General features: G+C 43.3%; 1 protein-coding gene across 1 annotated transcript in view; it reads left to right on the forward strand.

Annotated features, from left to right (window-relative positions):
- The window catches only part of LRP5 (LDL receptor related protein 5), a 246,308-nt gene that overhangs the window by 163,928 nt on the left and 60,069 nt on the right, over positions 1–22,311 (forward strand). The window contains exons 11-14 of the mRNA XM_068260971.1: positions 4,715–4,899; positions 6,395–6,718; positions 12,336–12,538; positions 21,231–21,442. Of these exons, the coding sequence (XP_068117072.1) occupies positions 4,715–4,899; positions 6,395–6,718; positions 12,336–12,538; positions 21,231–21,442 (924 nt within the window). The remainder of the gene's footprint in view (positions 1–4,714; positions 4,900–6,394; positions 6,719–12,335; positions 12,539–21,230; positions 21,443–22,311) is intronic.

Consider the following 22,311-nt stretch of genomic DNA (forward strand, 5'->3'; position numbering starts at 1 on the left):
ATGATAAGTTTAGGGCCCATATGCAATTCACTTTTTCTCCTGAGTTTACTTCCAGGAGATAATTTTACATCTTCGATTTATAATAACTTTTTAGCACTTTGCAACTGAAAAAGTACAAAAAAGTACTATCAAAATTATTTTGAGTATTTATTTGCTTGTTGGTGGTTTTAAATGCACTTTATTGACAAGTCTGAAAATTTCACCTAGGAAAAAACTCAGGAGAAAAAGTGAATTGCATATGGGCCTAGGTGTGATAAGTTTAGGTGTGATAAGTTTAGGCATGTTAAGTTTAGGTGTGATAAGTTTAAGCACCAACTGGGTTAGCACCGCAGTGCACAGCTGATCAAAAGTTTTTCGCTAGCAAAGTCTGGTGCACTTCGCATAGAGTTTAATGGCACTGCTTTGCGTGCGGGGCTTTGCGTGCGATCTAAACTTATCTAAACTTAGCATGCCTAAACTTATCATGCCTAAACTTATCACGCCTAAACTTATCACGCCTAAACTGACTTTTCACCAGCATGGTGCAATGGTTATCATGCCTAAAGTCTCTAACTGGGTTAGCACCGCTTTGTGAATCGAGCCCATAGTGTGTATTTGATTGTTTCAAAGGTTGCTTTCCATTCCATTGCATTCCATCTCTTACATACAAGAACATGCAGTAGTTTCCAGGAACACATTTTTCAAAAAGCAATGTTTTCAAGCAATGGACTCCCGGGAACCAGCATTGATCAAGTGCAGTAACATAAACCTCATAGGCTTGAGTAGACAAGCGTTTTATCATTGTTTTGCATTTTGTGCTTAAAAATTATGAAAAAGCAATACATGAGCACATGTGTTGTCTTTATGTAGAAGTGTGGACTAGCATTTTTAATTCATTTGAATCTTGCTGCAGAGAACTAAAGGCAAAAAAAGTGCTCCTAGGGGGTACTTAACTTTGGAGGGGTAGGCCTCTGGCTCCTAAAGAGGCTTCCCCGCTCTCCTCAGCTGAGGCGATCCCTTGTCAGCAGTGTGCTCAGACGCAGTGACGGCTTTCTGATGGGCTCCGGTGGAAATAGTCTGTTTTGTGCCTGTGCAGTAGAGTGGATCTGTTCGGGCTTGGCCATTTCTACCAGAGTCTGAACAGGGAGCTGCTAGTATGCTTGCACGCACCACTGAATGTCACGGTTATCGTCAGTGTCGCTGAGGGGGAGCCAGCGTTAGAATGAGCTGGCTGAGGAGAACTGGCGAAGCTCATTAGGGTCCAGAGTCTCGTCCTCCCAAGGTAAGTAGTTTTTTTTTTTTTTTGACAAATTAAACTCACAAGTGTCCTTTAAAAACAGCACGTTCCATTGTGTGTATTTATCTAGAATTTTATATAATATTGCTCTTAATGAGTTAAAACCGTCCTGATCTGAAACTGATGAGATTGTTTCTGTCCTTCTACTCCTAAATATGACCCCTTTTTTTTAGAATCACACCGTTTTATTTTGTGTTAAAAAGTTTAATGTTTTTATTGTGTCAATCGAATGATGAAGTCTTTTTTTTTTAGAGTTTTAGAGAGACAATCTATGAATGATTGACCTTTTCTATCTATTACGGGCAAGAGGCTCCTAATTAGTTATTAGTGAGAGTTGTACTATAATTTGACTGAGGTCCCATATGTCCTATATCAGTTCAGGTACTCTTTAAAGTTTCAAAACACAAGTTTCTGCTTATTAAAGGACCACTATAGCGAAAAAAAGAAAGCAAAATAAAATCTGACAGGTTGGAATTAGTCCATCTCCTCATGGGGCATTTTCAGATTTTTCTTTGTTTTCAAAAACATTTTACTATTTTTGCAGTTCGACTTATTAACTACCGTTCAGGGAATGCTTTTAGAAACAAACCCCCGAGAATCCCCCATGAGGAAATTGACTACTCTAAAACCTGTCAGTTCTGTTAGATAAGGGCTCGTTTCCACTATCACGAATTTGCATGCGTTGCCCGCATGCAAATTCGCATAGCCAGTACAAGTGGATGGGACTGTTTCCACTTGTGCGTTTTCCTGAACGTTTTTCTGTGCAGAAAAAATCTGCATGGTAGGGTCCTCAGAATTCGCCTGCGTGTGGAATGCAGGCGAATCGCACGCAATGTATTTAATAGGGAAATCGCATGCGTTTTCCCCATGCGTTTTTCCCCGCGAATTCGCATGCGATTTCCCTTAGGTACCCATGTTAATTCACACAGGCAGTGACATGGTTAAAATCGCATCACCTTAACCTATGCGAAATCGCATGCGAAATCGCGGCAAAAAACGCATGCGGAATCGCCCCCGCATGCGATTTGCCTGCGGTGATTCGCCGGCGATTCCGCAACGCTATAGTGGAAACGGGCCCTTAGACTGCTTACTTTTTTGTTGTAGTGGTCCTTTAAGGCCAGGTTCACAACTGCTGTAAATGCCGATGTTTTGCTGTTGTTGCCGTCACTGAGATTGATAAGATGGTACCAGCAAAAATAACACAATAAATATCTATTGTTGCGTTCACACCAGTATTTGTACTCGGCATGTGATTGACAGCTTGTCTGGCCAATGACTCATGCAGTATTTTTCCCAGATGAAGAAGTAACCGTCATGCAAAGCATTGTGGGAGGCGCGCAGCAACATCAAGGGAGAATTGGGTTTTCTTATGTTGCTGCCGTATTTCTAGTTGCCCCCTGCTGCTAGTATCAGCCGAGCCGCTTTTATTCAGGAGACCTCAGTATTGAGGATTGAGAATTGGGTTGTGTTTCAACTTCGGAATCCTGCAATCGGTGACCTGATTTATGCCAAACTCCACCCTTCAGCACCCAAGCAGTGGACAGGTTCACGGGTTGTGGAACGAGGAAGCATTGGAGCCACGTGAAATGCTGGTTGAGTGATCTCCACATGGCCCCGTCCACTAGCCCAAGTGCTGAAGTGCTGTGTTTGGAATGCAGAATCCTGAGTGGGTACATGAACACTAGTTGAGAATCATCCAAATTAGGGATGATCAATGAGATGCAAGTTGTTCTGAAATTATGCAAATTTTTATGCAAATGTATGCAGTTTGAAAATGGACAAATCACTGATTAGTCCATTTTCAAGCTGCATACATTTACATAAAATCGGAACAATTTGCATATCTGTGATCATCCCTAATCCAAATGTGTGTTTATAAGTCAAACATGGTTATAGCTGTATGTGAAAAGCAAAAATATAAATGCATAAACACACATAAGCGCATGAATAAAGGGAACACAAATTGAGAGGGATATGGAGTCTGCCTTATTTATCTTCTTTTAAGCAATACCAGTTGCCTGGCAATCCTTCTGATCCTTTGCCTCTAATACTTTTAGCCATAGGCCCTGAATAAGCATGCCCATCAGAGTTTCTGACTGAAGTCTGCTTGGATTAGCTGCTTGCTTGTTTCAGGTGACTACTGATACCAGAAAGGACAACCAGGCAACTGGTATTGTTCAAAAGGAAATAAATATGGCAGCATCCATATACCTCTCATTACAGATGTGCTTTAAAGGGAAGGTCCAGGCACAAAAAAAAAATGAGCTTCACTTACCTGGGGCTTCTCCCAGCCCCATGCAGCCATCCTGTGCCCTCGTAGTCGCTCACTGCTGCTCCAGTCCCCCGCCGCCAGCTAGTTTAGTTTAGGACGGCGGGCCGCATTGCGTACATTTTTACGCATTCCCGCTAGTGCAGGAACATTAACACATACAATTTTATGCGTTAGTGGTGCAACGCGTACATATTTATTTGTTCCTCCTACTTAAAAAGTAACAACCATTTACTTTTAGCTGCCACACAAGTTATTTTATTCTCAGTAATTTAGCTGGCATCTGTTAGTTTAGCCTCCTCTCTTCCAGTACCATCTGTCACATGACTGCAGGACAGAATGCTGGAAACTTTTCTTCAGCAGCATTAACAAGAAGCCCGCCCCTTGTCAAATCATCCTACACATAGGTATGAAGTTTGATGTTACTACAACAAAAAGATTCACAACCATGTAAAAGTTATATGGTAATAAATGCTTAAAGGGATACTGTAGGGGGGTCGGAGGATAATGAGCTGAACTTACCCGGGGCTTCTAATGGTCCCCCGCAGACATCATGTGTTGGCGCAGCTGCTCACCGATGCTCCGGCCCCGCCTCCAGTTCACTTCTGGAATTTCTGACTTTAAAGTCAGAAATCCACTGCGCCTGCACGCCCCTGTCCTCGCTCCTGCTGATGTCACCAGGAGTGTACTGCGCAGACACAGACCATACTGGGCCTGCGCTGTGCGCTCTTGATGACATCAGCAGGATCGAGGACACGGCAACGCAGGCGCAGTGGTTTTCAGACTTTAAAGTCTGAAATTCCAGAAGTGAACCGGAGGCGGGGCCGGAGCATCGGTGAGTGGCTGCGCCAACACAGGATGTCTGCGGAGGACCATTAGAAGGCCCGGGTAAGTTCAGCTCATTTTCCCCTGACCCCCCTACAGTATCCCTTTAAATGGAAGAGGTGACTATGTGGAGAAAAAAACTTAATTAGGAAATAGTGTGTCTACAGTAATATAAATAAAAGGTTTCCTTAATTGATTCATTGCAAACGGACGATCCTTGTATAATCTTGGCTTTTGTTTCCATAACATTTTGTGTATTTGTTTTCATTGTTTTGTGTTTATATTTCCTTTCGTTTGTTAATGTTCTAAGCATCTTGTTTTAATATGTGGTGCTTGCAATGCAGGTATATGTACTGGACAGAATGGGGAGGGAAACCAAGGATAGTTCGAGCCTACATGGATGGTACAAATATTATTACTTTGGTGGACAAGCTGGGCCGTGCCAATGATCTGACCATTGATTATGCCGATCAACGGCTGTACTGGACGGACCTGGACACAAACATGATCCAGTCATCCGATATGCTAGGTAACTATTTAATTTAATCATTGTTATAAATAATGTACTTTGGCCAAGCAGTTTGATGCCTGGCAAACACATTTTTTTGTTCAATCTGAGTGCCTTTAGATGTCTGAGAGAAGCCAGTATGTGTGAGGCTTCAACCCCCAAACAATAACAATCATTATTGTCGCTTTGAGTCCTATGGGAGAAAAGCGCTATAGAAATGCTATTGTATTGTATTGTATTTGTATTGTATTATTATGGCTTTCATCAGAAAGGGAGAAAAAAACTCTGTGGCTTACCTGGCTGCTTCCTGGTGCTCCTGTGAGAGCTGTGGAAGTCGTTGGAATGATCCAACATTACTTCTGCGGGTATATTGATCCTCCCCTGTGGAAAGTGAATATCCCATCAGTAATGATTACCGTATTTTTCAGAATATAAGACACACTTTTTCTCTTCAAGAAATAGGGAGAAAAAGTCCCTGCGTCTTATATTCCAAAGACTGGGAGTCCCCGACTTACGATTGCCTGTCGATACGAACTGCCAACCCACTGTGACATTGGGGGCTTCCTGTATCCTTCTCCAGTTCCCCCCTTCCCCATCCCTTCAGCACCCGTATTTAAAAACAATAAGGCAACGTGGCTCACCTAATCCAGCGATTCCAGGGGTGAGCGCAGACCTCTTTCTCCTGCACAGCTTCCCCTAGTGACAGCTTCTGCTGATGAAGTAATCAGTAGAGGCTGGCACTAGAAGAGCAGTGCTGGAGATAAGAGATCCGCAGGAGCCTTTGGATGAGGTGAGACATGCTCCCGCTAATTGTTTTTTACACATGGGGAGTATAGGAGACTGGGGGGGAGGATGACAGGCGGGGACACGGGGACAGAAGGGGGACAACACAGAGCAACAGATGTGGGCATGGGGGACCAGAGGACAACACAGGGACTGAAGCTCCACACGGCAAGAGGGGGACCAGAGGATGATACAGGGGAATAGAAGGGGACAAAGGAGGACAAATGGGACAGTAGGAGGACACAGTGGGACACACAAGGGGGCAAAGAAGGACACAGTGGGACATACAGGAGGAGCAAAGGAGGACACGGGGACAGAAGGCGACACAGGGGGACAATTATTAGGGGAGAACTTCTACAAGATGCTAGTGGAACATGGACGCACCAGGGGAAATATATATATTTTTTCCCTTGGTTTTAGCCCTCTAAACCTAGGTGCTACTTATATTCCTGAGCATCTTATATTCCGAAAAAATACGCTAAATGAATATAAATTAATCCAGTTATTTTTCTTGTGTACATTATGATTTTTTACTTATCTAATATTTATTGCGTTTTACTGTAGTAATATTTTTATTTTTTATTAATTTCACAGTAGTGCCTCTTTCTTGCTTTCTATTTCTTTGCTGTACAAATGTCAGCTAGAAGCTGCTTGCTGAGAAAATCCTATTATATGACATGCTGATAATCTAATAATGCTGAAGAAATGACCTGAAGCTCTCCTGTCTTCACAGGTGAAAACAGAGTAATAATTGCTGATGACCTCCCTCATCCCTTCGGGCTGACCCAGTACAGTGACTACATCTACTGGACTGACTGGAATCAGCACAGCATAGAGCGAGCGGACAAGGTTAATGGAAAGAATCGCACTTTGATCCAGGGTCGCTTGGACTTCGTCATGGACATTTTGGTATTCCACTCCTCGCGGCAGGATGGCACCAATGAGTGCATGCCAAGCAATGGGCACTGCACTCAGCTCTGCCTCGCTGTGCCAAACGGCTACAGATGTAGCTGCTCCTCTCATTACACCCTGGACTCCAACCACAGGAACTGCAGCTGTACGTAGTGTTGGCCTTCATGACTTCATCCACACTCCTTTTCTGTGTCTTGCACATTTTTTTATTTATACACATTAACATTCTGCTGGCTAGACATTAATGCTGTGAATTTACTTGTGTGTTAGGAGAACACAGAATGTATCTGCATGTGCTTCTGCTATCCTTTCATACTTTCATTTGTGTCTAAAGGTAGCCATACACTGGTCGATTTGCCATCAGATTCGACAAACAGATAGATCCCTCTCTGATCGAATCTGATCAGAGAGGGATCGTATGGCTGCCTTTACTGCAAACAGATTGTGAATCGATTTCAGCATGAAACCGATCACAATCTGTGGAGCTGCCGCCGCCTGCCCGCCAGCTATACATTACCTGATCTGGCCGGCGCTACTCCCCCGGTCTCTGCTGTCTTCTTCTCCGCGCTGGTCTCCGGTCCGGCTGGCTTGCTTCACTGAACTTCCTGTCCAGGGGAATTTTAAACAGTAGAGGGCGCTCTACTGTTTAAACTTCCTGCCGGGACAGGAAGTTCAGTGAAGCTGGAGCCCGGAGCGGAGAAGAAGACAGTGGAGACCAGGGGAGTCGCGCCGGCCGGAACAGGTAATGTATCCCCGCTGTATTGCGTCGGTCGTCGGGCATTCGAACGCCGCTATTGACGCACTCCCGACCCGCCGGCGATCGAGAAAAATCTTCCGCACTGACGGATCGACGGGAACAATTGATTTCGGACACAAAACGATCGTTCTGTCAGCGTTTGCGTGACGATTTCACAGCAGATTCGATCACAGTGATTGAATCTGCTGTATATTGGCTGGAAAATCGTTAGGTGTATGGGCCCCTTAAGGGCTCATTCACACAATACGAGTTGCAGTAAGTTTTAACGCACTTGTGTGTTAAACATAAATGTCCATAGACTTTCATTTTATCATTCACACTACAACAGTGAGTTGCTGTGCAGTACGTTTCAACTCATGAGTGATTGAAACTCCTAGAAATGCATGGAAATGCACAAAACCGCACTAACCAATTCATGAGTTTTTAATCATGCCTTTTAATGTATTTCAACACACTAACTGGTATGAATGAGCCCTCTGGGTCCTTTTAGGGCCCGTTTCCACTATAGCGTTGCGGAATCGCCGGCGAATCACCGCAGGCAAATCGCATGCGGGTGCGATTCCGCATGCGTTTTTTGCCGCGATTTTGCATGCGATTTCGCATAGGTAAGGCTGTATGCGAATTTAACCATGTCACTGCCTGTGTAAATTAACATTAATACCTATGCGAAATCGCGGCAAAAACGCATGGGGAAAACGCATGCGATTTCCCTATTAAATACATTGCGTGCGATTCGCCTGCATTCCACATGCAGGCGAATTCTGAGGGCCCTACCCTGCAGATTTTTTCTGCACAGAAAAACGTGCGGGGAAACGCACAAGTGGAAACAGTCCCATCCACTTGTACTGACTGTGCGAATCCGCATGCGGGCAACGCATGCGGATTCGCGATAGTGGAAACGGGCCCTTACACTCAACCAGCTGATCCCAGTTATAACTGAAAGACAACGGATTTTCAAAGTAGTGTCCATGTTTTCTAATGACTCAGCTCACACTGTACGCGGTTTAACTGAAAGCTTTTTCACAATTCCCTGCTATAGAGAAGGCAACAAAAAAAACGTGCACTAACACATATCAACGCATTAAAGGGAACCTAAACTGAGAAGGATATGGATTTTTCCTTTTCAAATAATACCAGTTGCCTGAATCGCCTGCTGATCCTGTGTCTCTAATACTTTCAGCCGCAGCCCCTTAACAACCATGCAGATCAGGTGCTCTGACTGAAGTCAGACAGGATTAACTGCATGATTGTTTCAGGTGTTTAATTCAGCCACTACTGCAGCAGGACTGCCAGGCAAAAGGTATTTTTTTAAAAGGAAACATCCATATCCCTCTCAGTTTAGGTTCCCTTTAAGTGTAATATGCATACTAAGAAGTCTATTTACAAAGAAATGGTGATCTAATTTCAAACACCTCTGAACCGGGGAAGACCTGTTTATTAACACCCATGGGGGGCTAGGTTACCTTTTCAGAAGTGTCCTGGCACTGCTTGATATCCTTCTGGAAGTTCCTTTGAGTGGCACAGAGGTAATTTGTATCCATGATTGGGCGCTGGCTTTCTCTGTGCTCACGCAGTTTGGCACTTGTGCCTGCGCAGTACTGAGTCTAGTGCTGCCATTAGGGGGACCTTCCTGGTTTTCATATTCGACTGGAGAATTCCATGGAATATGACAATGACCTGGGAATGGGGGAACCCTGAGAACAACAAGCAGTGCCAGGACACTTCTAAAAAGGTCATCTAGCCCGCCATGGGATTCAGTTATTTTTTTTGTCATCAGTTCAGTAGTACTTTCAAATAAACAAATCCCCCATTAGGATAACCATATTGATTTTTTTTTTTATGGTTGAGCTCAGTGCGTGGATTGCCCTCTGTAATTAGCCTACAGTGGCCATTCAAATATCCATTCCATTGAATCGAGCTTTGGATCACGTTTTGCTACGAATAACTAAAAGTTGGGATCCCTAGCCACCTGTTGCTCTCCAATGGCAGAATCGTTGTAGTTACAGAGGCAGGACCTCACATAATTATGAGCCGCTCCAGTGATGCACAGACCATGATGGAGGTGTATCATTCATTAACCTTAAAAGAAACACACAGTCCCAGATTTGCAGCTATGGCTGGGTCACAATTCACTGCAGAGACTCAGGGACAGCTTAAACAGTGGGAGGAATCAAGTAACCGGGGACATCACTGGCAATCTGAGCAAAACTAGTCCTCCAATGAAGCCTACAGCATTCTATAGCTTCAAAATCAAGAACCGTTTATGGTCTATAAAGTTGCAGTCAGCTGATCTCCCATTTATAAATATGGTGCTTAACACTATTTTATGGCCCTTGGGCCCCTTTCACACTGGTGCGTAGCGTTGGCCTATTTTACCGCAGGCCAACACTACACCATTAAAAGTCTATCGTGCCTTTCATACCTGTCAGGTGTGATGTGATTTGCCGGGTTCGACATTTTTGACGCGCGGCCAACACTAGAGCATCTGTGCCTTGGTGGCTTGCTTGCATGGCGACATACGGTGGACAGGAAGTCATGTAAGTCTATGGCAACAGCAGATTTTTTAAAAACATTTTTCAAGTTGCTGGGCATATGTGCAGAAGCGTATTTTTTCAATACACTTCTGCACAATTTATAATTCCGCCACAGGAAGTGAGCGCTAGAGAGCATTACTGCCTGGGGACTACCGTGTATGAACGCGGAAATCCCGGAAGGCTAGGTTGGCAGTGTGAAAACGGCCTGATAAAAGTGGCCATCATTTAAGGCAATCGCCACTTTGATTCATATAGAAAACTGAAATATGACATCATTTCTGGTAAAAAAAAAAGTATTTCTGGTGATCACCTGATCATCTGTAGGAATCCCTCAATGTCCTTTTCCTTTTGCTTGGAATTTTTTGTAATAAGATAGCCATACATGGTCAAATTTTGCGAGTAGTACAAATTATTGCTTCTCAGTCTAAAAAAAACCCAAAGTTGAAAAGCAACACAATGTAGTTCTCACTCTCTATCAGGTGTCTGCCATGCAGGTCACTCACTTCACTGCGCAATCTTAATTTTTCTTAAAGCAATTCTAAATTGAGAGGAAAACTGAAGTTAGATACTTTAGAATCAGGAAGCTTCTGGATAGTCCAGAGGCTTCTTGGGTCCTTCTACATGCCACCATTTCGGCACTGGGTCTATCATTATCTTCAGTCCGCCGTGAATACATTCATGCATCAACTCTGGGCATGCTTAGCAGAGGGAAGCGCTCATGCTCAGTTTCTATTTCCTCTGTGCATGAGCTACTTCCTCTACTTGGCATGTTTATACCATACTTGCCTAGTGTGTTTGTGCTTGTCCACTGCCATGCACACAGCCTGAAGAAACCTATGCAACCCACTGGTATAGAGGGACCCAGTGCTGAAACTAAGGGGTGTAAGAGGATCCAAAGGCTTCCCACTACCGAGGGAAATCAGGATTGCTTTAAGGACGGAAGTAGGAGTCTCCTGTTTAGAGGTTTAAAGGGGAACTTCAGCCAAAACAAACATACTGTCATCAAGTTACATTAGTTATGTTAATTAGAATAGATAGGTAATATAATCTCTCACCCACCCTGTTTTAAAAGAACAGGCAAATGTATGTGATTTCATGTGGGCTGCCATCTTTGTCATGAGGGCAGCCATCTTTTTGGTTGAAAGGAGGTGACAAGGAGCAGGAGACACAGTTCCAACTGTCCTGTGTCCTGATTACCCCTCCCAGCTGCACACACTAGGCTTCAAATGTCAAATTCAAAATGTAAAAAAAAAAAATTGCACAAAAACAGCAGAACGAGAACAACAAAATCAGAAATCCCATCATGCTTTGCACAGCATCAGGGGAAAAAAGCCCGGGCAGTTTTCTTCTTTGCAGCTAAAAATGAGGCTTGTATAAGAGAAACAAAGTTCTGATGCTGTGAAACTGTTAAAGAAACACCAAGCCTTTTCAGTGCTGCTGAGTCGATTTTTAGTCCGGAGGTTCACTTTAACTACAAATGATGGGACCACACAGCAAAATTTTGATATGGCCGCCAGCCCTAGGAACATGCTAGCCCTGATTTACCAAGACATTTCCCAAGAACCGCATTGAAGACATTACAAGTGGTCCAACAAACCTGACCTAGGTTTTGCAAGAAGAATTTCCGCTAGTTAGTGCCATTGTCAAATATCCTTTTGAAATGCTGCCTGCCCAGGTGTGGGGCTGATCTTGTGCTTTAGGGCTGGATCAGACGGGCGTTTTTGTGGCGTTTAACGCAGCGTTTCAGACGCAGCGTTTTTTGGGATCTACTGCCATCCCATGCAAGTGAATGGAAGCGTTTAGAGCTGGCTTTTGCAGGCTTTCATGAAAGCCTGGCAGTAGATCCCAGCGTTGCGTCTAGTCTCAAAAGCAACATGCTGCTTTCAGAGGCAGTAAACGCGAGGAAACAATAGCAGAGACCAGAACTGCTAGCCTTGAACGCTTTTCAAAAGCTAGCTTTTAAACGCTGGCGTTTGAACGCAATGCCAAGCAAAAGCTCAGCAGACGCCCGTGTGAACCAGCCCATACACTCTTGGAAGCCAGCATACCTTTGCCAGTGAGGTTCTTTTGCAGTCACTAGTTGCATACTAGTTGCACGTTGTTGACTCGGGAATTACTGAAGCTAATATTGTTCCTTCCCATATCCCTACTTGAGTTATTGACCTGTTACTGTCTTGGTCAGTCCTCTAGTCAATCACAAAGCTCAGGTGATGTTAATTGTTTGAGGCTAATTATTGAAGGACAGTAGCATTTTGCCTAATTACAATGCTCCAAGATTCAAGGTTTCCAGGTCAATATAAGGGATCTATAGAGGCCTGTATGAGAGGAACACATAAAGCATTTTGTTAAAACTTGGATCACAGAGTCATTCCTAAATCTTTTCTCACAACTATGTTTACGTAGTTGAATGTGCCTTGTATTTGTGCCTTTTTGCTAATGATTCTTATTAAATAGTTTATTTTGTTTTGCAGTACCCACCAGCTTCCTGCTCTTCAGCCAGAAGACGTCTATCAATCGGATGTTAGTGGATGAACAGCAGAGTCCAGATATCATTCTACCAATCCACGGCCTCAGGAATGTCAAAGCTATCACTTATGACCCTATGGACAAACTCATCTACTGGGTGGATGGAAGACAGAATATCATTAAAAGGGCCAAGGATGATGGCACAGAGGTAACAGCTTCATGTTTATTGTGCTTATGCAAATTTTGTATGCAAGTGTATACAGCTTGAAAATGGACCAATCACATGAAACCAAGGTACATCAACTCAGAATTATTTTCACACTGACCATCCCTAGTGTTTAATGAGCTACATTTTGGGCCACAATTAATGTTTCATTTTGGAAATAATGATTAAAACCTCTGAGATGTGTATTGCTTTCCTGCATATCCATCTATGAAAATCTCTAGTATCACTTACTGTGCAGAAAGGAAATAAGTATATCTCACCAATAATGACAGCAACCAATCAGAGCAAGGAAGAGAATCCTAAACTAGTGCTTATTGCTGCTCATTTCCTGTTCCTGAGGATATGAAAGCCCCAAGGGGATGAAAGTAATAGAATTCCAACAAGAGAGGAGAGGAGCTTCCCAAACAGTTTCCACACTATTCAATACTTAAAGGACCACTGTTGTGAAAATCATAAAATTAAAAATATATCAGGGCTGTGGAGTCGGAGCAATTTTGGGTGCCTGCAGTCTGAGTCGGGAAAAAATGCACCGACTCCGACTCCTAATGAATTTGTAACTGTAATTAAAATAGAAAATATGATAAAATGTTCTATTTCTCAGATAATAGTCATTAAAAATAATGTATATATACAGTATATATACAGTAATAGATGTGTTCAGTCCACCAATCAAAATGAGTTACTTGTGCTGCTTCAATAAAGCAGTCCCCGTATTTTTAAGGTCAGATATACACATCTGATTGTGACTGTATATATGATGTGTACACAGGAATCTCTTATATACTAAATAACATCTATGCTGTAAGAATAAAGCCTGATGTGTAGCTGTGTCACTAATAGAGATGGTCAACGAGATGGAAATAATTCTGCATTGATGCTGGTTTATGCAAATGTATGCACTCTCTTTGCTCATGAAATCAAATAAATTGATATGTTGTTAAAATTTGGTTTGGTGACTATGAATTAAAGGGTACCTGAGGCGAATTAAAAGAAAAGCTTTATACATACCTGGGGCTTCCTCCAGCCCCCTTCAGGCCATTCGGTCCTTCGCTGTCCTCCTCTGCCACCTGGATCTTCTGCTATGAGTCCAAGTAATTCAGCCAGTCAGCGCAGTCCGGCCGCATGCCGCTTTCATAGCCAGGAGCGTTCTGCACCTGCACAATAGTGCTGCGCAGGTGTAGTATGCTCCCGGCAGCGACGTGTGTGCATGCGCACTACACCAGACTGGCTCAAGTACCTGGACTCATAGCAGAAGATCCAGGTGGTGGAGGAGGACAGCGAGGGACTGATTAGCCTGAAGGGGGCTGGAGGAAGCCCCAGGTATGTATAAAACTTTAATTTCATCTGTCTCAGGTTTACTTTGTTACACAGTGGTACTATACTCTACATATGCACTCTCCACAGAGCTGCAGGGAATCCACTGAGAATGTTGTGCACATTGAACACAGAGGTGTTTATCACCCATAAGCCTTGTTCAGATTGTGCATGAAGAATGCGTAATAGAGGAAGAATCTCCTCATTCCCCTGCAGAGTACCTGCACATCACTCTTACATGTACCCACAGTCACATTGCCTAGGGCCTGATCCATGTTCAGATGTGTAATAGAGGAAGAATCTCCTCATTCCCCTGCAGAGTACCTGCACATCACTCTTACATGTACCCACAGTCGCATTGCCTAGGGCCTGATAGATGTTCTTTGTTCCGGTCTGTACCTTTTACAAGTACTCTTACCAAGGACTAGTTTTAGCCTAAAGGGAATAAATATGGCAGTCTCCATATCCTTCTCACTTCAGTTGTCTTGTAAAATTCCTAAGCATTGGCAGTTAAGAGACGAATTTCACGTTACATACTTTCAATTAACAAGATTGTAATATGCAAATTAGAGGAGTCGGAGTTGGTGGAATCCTAAACTGAGGAGTCGGAGTCGGTGGATTTTTGGACCGACTCCACAGCCCTGAAATATATATAAACATATACATAAAAAAAAATTCTTACAGAGTAAAATAAGCCACAAATTACTTTTCTCCTATGTTGCTGTCACTTACAGTAGGTAGTTAAAATCTGACAGAGCCAACAGGTTCATTTTACTCAGGAAGAAACGCACTTCTTATTTGTATGTGTTTGCATATATTTTAAATTTTAAGATTTTCACGACAGTTGTCCTTTAAATAATATAAATAACGGCAATTGATTGTTATGCCTAGCTGTGCTTAGTTGTAAAGTAACTGCTTTAAGTCAGGATCTCTTGTAGAAAATGATGTAAACACCTCAGGCCTGCCAGTTAAGAAAGAACTTTGCTTATAGCGGATCTCCTATAGGAAGCCCATCATTTCAGTTAGCAGTGAGTCCCCTGAGGCACCCTGGCCAGTCCTCTGCACTCTGTTAAGGTATAGCCCCAACAGGGAGAAATCAAAGCCCTTTGCTATGAAGAGGTATTTTGGCCAGTCCTGCAGTTATTAGTTTTGCATGCTCGGTATTTCACACTCTCTAAAAACAAGCATGCCATCATTCGAATAGTATTGCAAATGAAATGAATACGGGTTGAAAGGATGCCAGCTTTTATGGTTGTAAGCTACAGAACAGATGAATCTCTGGGGATGGGGGATGGAGAGGGAAGACTGGGTATTCTCTGCGTCATCTACAGCCTGAATGGCTAATTTATGTTCTCCTGTTATTGCTCAGCTGCTTAGACAGATAAAATATGCAGACTTACAGCTTAAGCTGACTTTTTCTTGCTTTTTACATAGATCTATGCTTAATCTGCCAACTAAGACAAGACACAGAACATTTATATCACTCCTTTTTTCCTGGCAAACTCAGTACCAGAGCTGCAGCCACGAGTGGCACACTTTATAGGCAGTATTTTATTGTCATTTAGTATCTATATAGCGCCAACATCTTACGCAGCGCTGTACAGAGTATATATATTTTCTTGTCACTTAACTGTCCCTCAGAGGGGCTCACAATCTAATCCCTGCCATAGTCTTATGTCTATGTATGTATCATGCAGTGCATGTATCGTAGTCTAGGGACAATTTAGGAGGAAGTCATTTAACTTATCTGTATGTTTTTGGGATGTGGGAGGAAACCAGAGTGCCCAGAGAAACTCCTTGCAGATGTTGACACAGCGCTGCAAGGCGAGAGTTCTAACCACTACGCCATTATGCTGCCAACCAGTGTTAGGGATTCTTACCCAAGGTCTCCTACTAAATAGATACTGGCTTACTGAACAGAAAAACCCAAGATTCACCTAATCTCCTGTGTCAGAGGCAGAGCCCTTAACCAGTACACTATCCAGCCAACAGGTAAAACACAGAGGAAAAAAATGCATACGAAATTAAAGAGCGCCTGGGCGCCCAGAAAAAGCCGATAGTAGAATATCTGTAAATTTCCTGATATTCTACTATTAAAGTGTAAAGAAGGATTGTAAAATATCAGTATTAAATACTGATATTTTACTATGGCTAAACCTAACCCCCCCCACACACACACACCCCCTCACACACACACATACACACCTTGACGCCTAACCCTAAGCATTCTTGTTTTACTGCTGCATAGTAATTACAAATAGTGAAAAATAAATGGGGGGAGGGGGGATAAGCTCAAGATGTCCAAATGCAGTTCACAGTGGGATCTGCTGTAGTTGTTGGTGGAGTATTAATCAAGCCAGCAGACTGCTGAAGAGAAAGTGTGGCGAGAAGAAATCTAGATACCCCACCCTCCCAGTGATGTTTAGCCTACACTGTTTTGTTATACAAAATTCATCTCTCAGAGCATTCAGAGAGACCAGGTGTTATTTCTGCGGGCTTCAGAACACACAACAAGTAAACATTCCACTGTGATGCACCTGCCAGCAGTTAAGATGTCGCCACCTGTGATAAATGTCAAAAGTAAATCGGGGTGAGAAAAAATGTTTACAATGGGCAAACACTGAGTAAATAATTTATAAATGAATATTGTAAAAAATAAAATTATGCAATTTTATCAATTACATTATGTTCAGTAAAGTTCCTCTTTAAAGTAAACCTTAAGCCTGTGAAAAAAAATGAGATTAACTCACCTGGGGCTTTCCTCAGCCCCCTGCAGCCGATCGGTGCCCTCGCAGTTCCGGTCCGATGCCTCTGGACCCGCCGGCGAACACTTCCGGTTTGGCCGTCACCGGCCGACAGGCATGGGAACGCGAGTGATTGTTCGCGTTCCCAGCCTGTATATCGCCCCCTATGCTGCTATTGCGACCTACTGGCCGCAATAGCAGCATAGGGGGCGATATACAGGCTGGGAACGCGAACAATCACTCGCGTTCCCATGCCTGTCGGCCGGTGACGGCGAAACCGGAAGTCATCGCCGGCGGGTCCAGAAGCATTGGACCGGAGCTGCGAGGGCACCGATCGGCTGCAGGGGGCTGAGGAAAGCCCCAGGTGAGTTAATCTCATTTTTTTTTCACAGGCTTAAGGTTCACTTTAAGTGTGGATCTGCCCATTAGGTTTATCTCTTTATTGGTATTTTCACACCTCAGAAAAGGCAGTTTGATCTCACAAATTTAGGGGGGTTCTCTTTGGTGATTCTTGTAGGGACCAAGAATTCCTAGGTGAGAAGTAGAGAGAGGCTGGGAGCCCAATGGTGCTGTATTGTCAGGTACAGGGAGGATAAAAGTACATAGATGTATAGATATATACTCACAAAGGTGGGGTGCAGTTCCTGCAAACACCGTATAGGCGTGCAGGGAATTAACTGTCCTCGCTCGGTACTCCAGGTCCTGCCGGATACTGGATTGTTGCCCTCCTGTAGTACGATAGACTCTCCAGTAAAACTGCAAAGCTATTACCTCCAAAGGAGGTCTGACTGGTAATGGGTGGGATTGAGGCAGCCAATGTGTGTTCTATTTTAGTATTTTAAAGTATAAATACAAATTAAAAAAAAGAGGTAATCGTTTACCTCTCCAGATGATATCGACACCAGTTCAACTAGAAAAATGTTTATTAAAGCAATCCTGCAATGCGTTTCACGGGTCATGACCCGCTTCCTCAGGTCAATACAATATGCCTTGATAGCATAGAGAATAGAGTGTAGGCGCCTCAATCCTACCCATTACCTGATCTCATAAATGGTTAAAGTCACAGTTCAGAGCAGAAGCTGCGTGTTGTGCACAATGTCTGTTTGCTGCTTTCCTCTCATGTCACGCAGCCTGAGTTATACCAGTTGTTCACAATTTATCAAGTTTAATTTGTCTTCTTGTGCAGTGTGTGAGGTCAGTGACACTGGTGGAACTCGGACCAATTAATCTTTTCTTAGTTATATCTGAAGGGCTGGTTAATTAGTCCAGCCTTGCCAACGATAAAAATAGTACAAACTGTAAGGAAATCTTTTTGAGCGCGGGTGACTGATACTATAATTAGTGTTTTGAGATAAACATTTAAATACTGTTTAGAATATTGACAAAAGCCTAATCTCTATAGTAAAATGCTGGTTCCTGTCACAGAAGAGTAATTACTGCGATATAAGGAGCAAAGCTATTTCCTGGAGATATTCACACAGCGGAATGTTGCATAAAAGCTATTATTTATATCTGTTATTTGGTGCTTGTTCCTGCTCTGATAAAAGCAGCCAGTTGAAGCGCCATTTCAAGACATAATCTACAAATGTCGTCTAACAGTTCACTAATCAGACTTATTTTTATTTTTTATGATGAATTTATATAGCACTGACATTTTCTGCAGCACTTTAGAGTACACGTAACTCTTTGTCCCTCAGAGGAGCTCACAATCTAATCACTATCAGTTTTATGTCCCTAATATAGACACCCTTAGGGTGCTTATACATTACTCGAATTTTGGCATTGATATCTGGCCTTTCGATCTTAATTATCAAAGCTGGCAGCTATCGATGCCACAACATGGCCACTCAAGTGTATGTATACCCCCAGGCCCGTGATGAGTGTTGCATGCTCACCTATCACGCTTGTGGGACTTCTCACCTCCTCCTGTGTCTGCCATTTTTTTGAATTGTCACTGCGAGCACCTGTACCACATGTCAGGAGCACATGTAAGTGACATCACTACATGCACCGATACAGACGTTCATGGGGTAATTCAAAAATATGGTGGACACAGGAGGAGGCAAGGAGTCAAATAGGGGTGACAGGTGAGCATGTAAAAATCACCACAGGCGACAATTACTTTGTTTACATGGGGAGCAGCACGGAATGCGGCAGCAATGCTAGGATGATTTCCAATAGATTTTATGATGAAATCTATTGAAATCTGTCAGCAACATGTGGACAAGCAGATTCAATCAGAGGGGGGTCGACCTGGCTGCCATCGCCTAATGCACTATCACCACAATAAAATAGTATTGTTCCACCCCTTAATATTACAATAGATATCAACAGACAATAGGGATTTTCTTGGAAACAAATGTTCTCTATTTATTCTTCATTCATAAAGTCTTCAAATTGCGGACATGTCATATGGATACAAATTCAGAGTTCCAAATCACATATAAGACTGCCTGACACGTGTTTCACAGCCAAAAGCCGCTTCCTCAGAGGCACACGTATACAAACATCTGTTAAAAACATACAATATGTATGAGTCAGGTACATACCATTAGCGACCAATGCCTATATCAGGATAAAGGAGCCAAAAAAGATGAAGATTAATTCAAAAGTCAAGATACCGCAAACACCTAATGTAAGGCCAATTTTTGGAGAACCATTCTGTATATTTTTGTGCTGTGGGAGGAAACAAATTCCATGCATACAGTTTCTTGACTGGTTTGAAAAGAAGACCCTAGTGCTGTGAGGCGACAGTGCTAACCACAACAGCACAGTGCGACAAAAATATTCCGTGTGTGTGTGTGTGTGTGTGTGTGTGTGTGTGTGTGTGTGTGTGTGTGTGTGTGTGTGTGTGTGTGTGTGTGTGTGTGTGTGTGTGTGTGTAATAAGGCATCTGCAACTAAAAACCCTGTCACATGACCAGAAGTAGATGAGTGCAGGCCTGTGGCAGCCACTGATGCCTGGATTGCATCTTGCACACTGTAGGAGGAAAAATAGAAACTGAATGTCTGAGAGAACATTGCAGGAAGTAGCAGTGACAGTCTGTCAAGCAGGAAGTGGTCAGTCTTTGCTCCTGAGCAGCTATTTTACAAGTGATTTCTTGGGAGATAGAGCATCAATAAATATCTAGAAATGGCCCCATTCCCTTACCACTCAATCCAAAGCTAAAATATTATTATTCCATGAAGAGGGCTTTTAACATCTCACCATCTGGCTTTTCCTCTACCATACTTTGCAAATTAAATGGTCAGTTAGTAACATTTTACAGTAAGAGATGTGGCAAAGGCCACCAGACCCACTCAGATCCACCATAGTTGCCCAAAAGTAAAAGCAACAAGGAGGATTTTTTTTCCTGGTATTTAAATCGAATAAGTGTATATTTTCCTTTATTTATGAAGCTGTTGTTACTGTTAAAACCACATACAGCTTTCAGGCTACACCTGCCCTTCATCAGGTGATCTCCCGATGCATGGCACACACAAACAGCGTTCAGGCTACACCTGCCCTTCATCAGGTGATCTCCCGATGCATGGCACACACAAACAGCGTTCAGGCTACACCTGCCCTTCATCAGGTGATCTCCCGATGCATGGCACACACAAACAGCGTTCAGGCTACACCTGCCCTTCATCAGGTGATCTCCCGATGCATGGCACACACAAACAGCGTTCAGGCTACACCTGCCCTTCATCAGGTGATCTCCCAATGCATGGCACACACAAACAGCGTTCAGGCTACACCTGCCCTTTATCAGGTGATCTCCCGATGCATGGCACACACAAACAGCGTTCAGGCTACACCTGCCCTTCATCAGGTGATCTCCCGATGCATGGCACACACAAACAGCGTTCAGGCTACACCTGCCCTTCATCAGGTGATCTCCCGATGCATGGCACACACAAACAGCGTTCAGGCTACACCTGCCCTTTATCAGGTGATCTCCCCGATGCATGGCACACATAAACTGAAACTTTGTGGGTAGTTTCGCTATAACGCTCTCTTCATAAATAAAAGTACATTATTATTTGGTTCAGGTTGAGTTCCTGACGGCCTACTTTATCCCTTGTGTCATGCAGTATGTTTGATGCCGTTACCCTTTAAAATCCGCTTGTATCCCTGACACAGGAAGAGCACAGGAAGTGGCACAGATGGGATAGGGAGGCACAGATGACAATATGAGTCTGAAAGTGGTTCAGGCATGTAAGTCTTTTCCTGCTTGTATCCAGGTTTCCGACAGATGTTATAGATTCCTTTTACAATTACTGTTGGGTTTACTGACATTAGTCTAAATTCCTCCAGAATTCATACATTACACATTAGGCTGTGAGCCTCTTCAGACACAAAAAGTTCTATGGTTATAGTGGACCTCTAGAAATAAGAAATGGACGGAGAAGATGTCTGTTCAAAATAAAGAAGATGGGTGAGCTGGAGTTTCAGGCGTTGCCAAATTACAATTATTTTACCTTCCATCTATTCCCACCACATCTGAAATCTCTGGTTTCAATGGTTCAACAGTCTTGTATCCCTGGCTATTTTCTTACAACACTGGACAGTTGCATACAAGTGTCCTGCAATTGCTTCAACGCTTTAACGTGTGTGTTGTTTCTTCCCAATAGCCCCTTGTCGTGGTGTCTACGCCGAACCAGAGCCAGACCCAGGAAAAGCAGCCTCATGACCTGTGTATCGATGTATACAGTCGGGCTCTCTATTGGACCTGTGAAACCACCAATAGCATCAATGTCCACAAGCTCACTGGAGAATATGTTGGTGTTGTATTACGTGGAGAAAATGACAAGCCAAGAGCCCTTGCTCTAAATGCAGAACGAGGGTAAGATAAGATTACGCTAACCTTTTCTGTAGATACAGTGTGACGCATATGTTTAGGGTTAACATGCATGGGCTTTTGTCTTCAGGATGTGGTCAAATGTGTCCAAAGCCCATACTGACTAAAGTCCTGGCCAAAAGTTAAGACTGTCAAAAATATTGGAAATGAGAAAAGTTGGTGCTTAAGTTTTTATAATAGCAATTTGCATATACTCCAGAATGTTATGAAGAGTGTTCAGATGAATTGCATAGTCCTTCTTTGCCATGAGAATTAATGAATCCCCCAAAAAAACCTTTCCGCTGCATTTCATTGCTGTCATTAAAGGACCTGCTGAGATCATTTCAGCAATCGTCTAGTTAACTCAGGTGAGAATGTTGACGAGCACAAGGCTGGAGATCATTATGTCAGGCTGATTGGCTTAGAATGGCAGACTTGACATGTTAACCATGGTGACCAGCAAAGAATCGTATGCAGCCATCATTGCGTTGCATAAAAATGGTTTCACAAGCAAGGATATTGTGGCTACTAAGATTGCACCTAAATCGACAATTTATAGGATCATCAAGAATTTCAAGGAAAGAGGTTCAATTCTTGTTAAGAAGGCTTCAGGGGCGTCCAAGAAAGTCCAGAAAGCCACAGGATCGTCTCCTAAAGAGGATTCAGTTGCGGGATCGGAGTGCAACCAGTGCAGAGGTTGCTCAGGAATGGAAGCAGGCAAGGGGGGAGCGCATCTGCATGCACAGTGAGGCGAAGACTTTTGGAAGATGGCCTGGTGTCCAGAAGGGCAGCAAAGTCACTTCTCTCCCAAAAGAACATCAGGGACAGATTGATCTTCTGCAAAAAGTATGGTGAATGGACTGTTGAGTACTGGT

The sequence above is a fragment of the Hyperolius riggenbachi genome, chromosome 11 (genome assembly GCF_040937935.1).
Source record: "Hyperolius riggenbachi isolate aHypRig1 chromosome 11, aHypRig1.pri, whole genome shotgun sequence".
NCBI lineage: Eukaryota > Metazoa > Chordata > Amphibia > Anura > Hyperoliidae > Hyperolius > Hyperolius riggenbachi.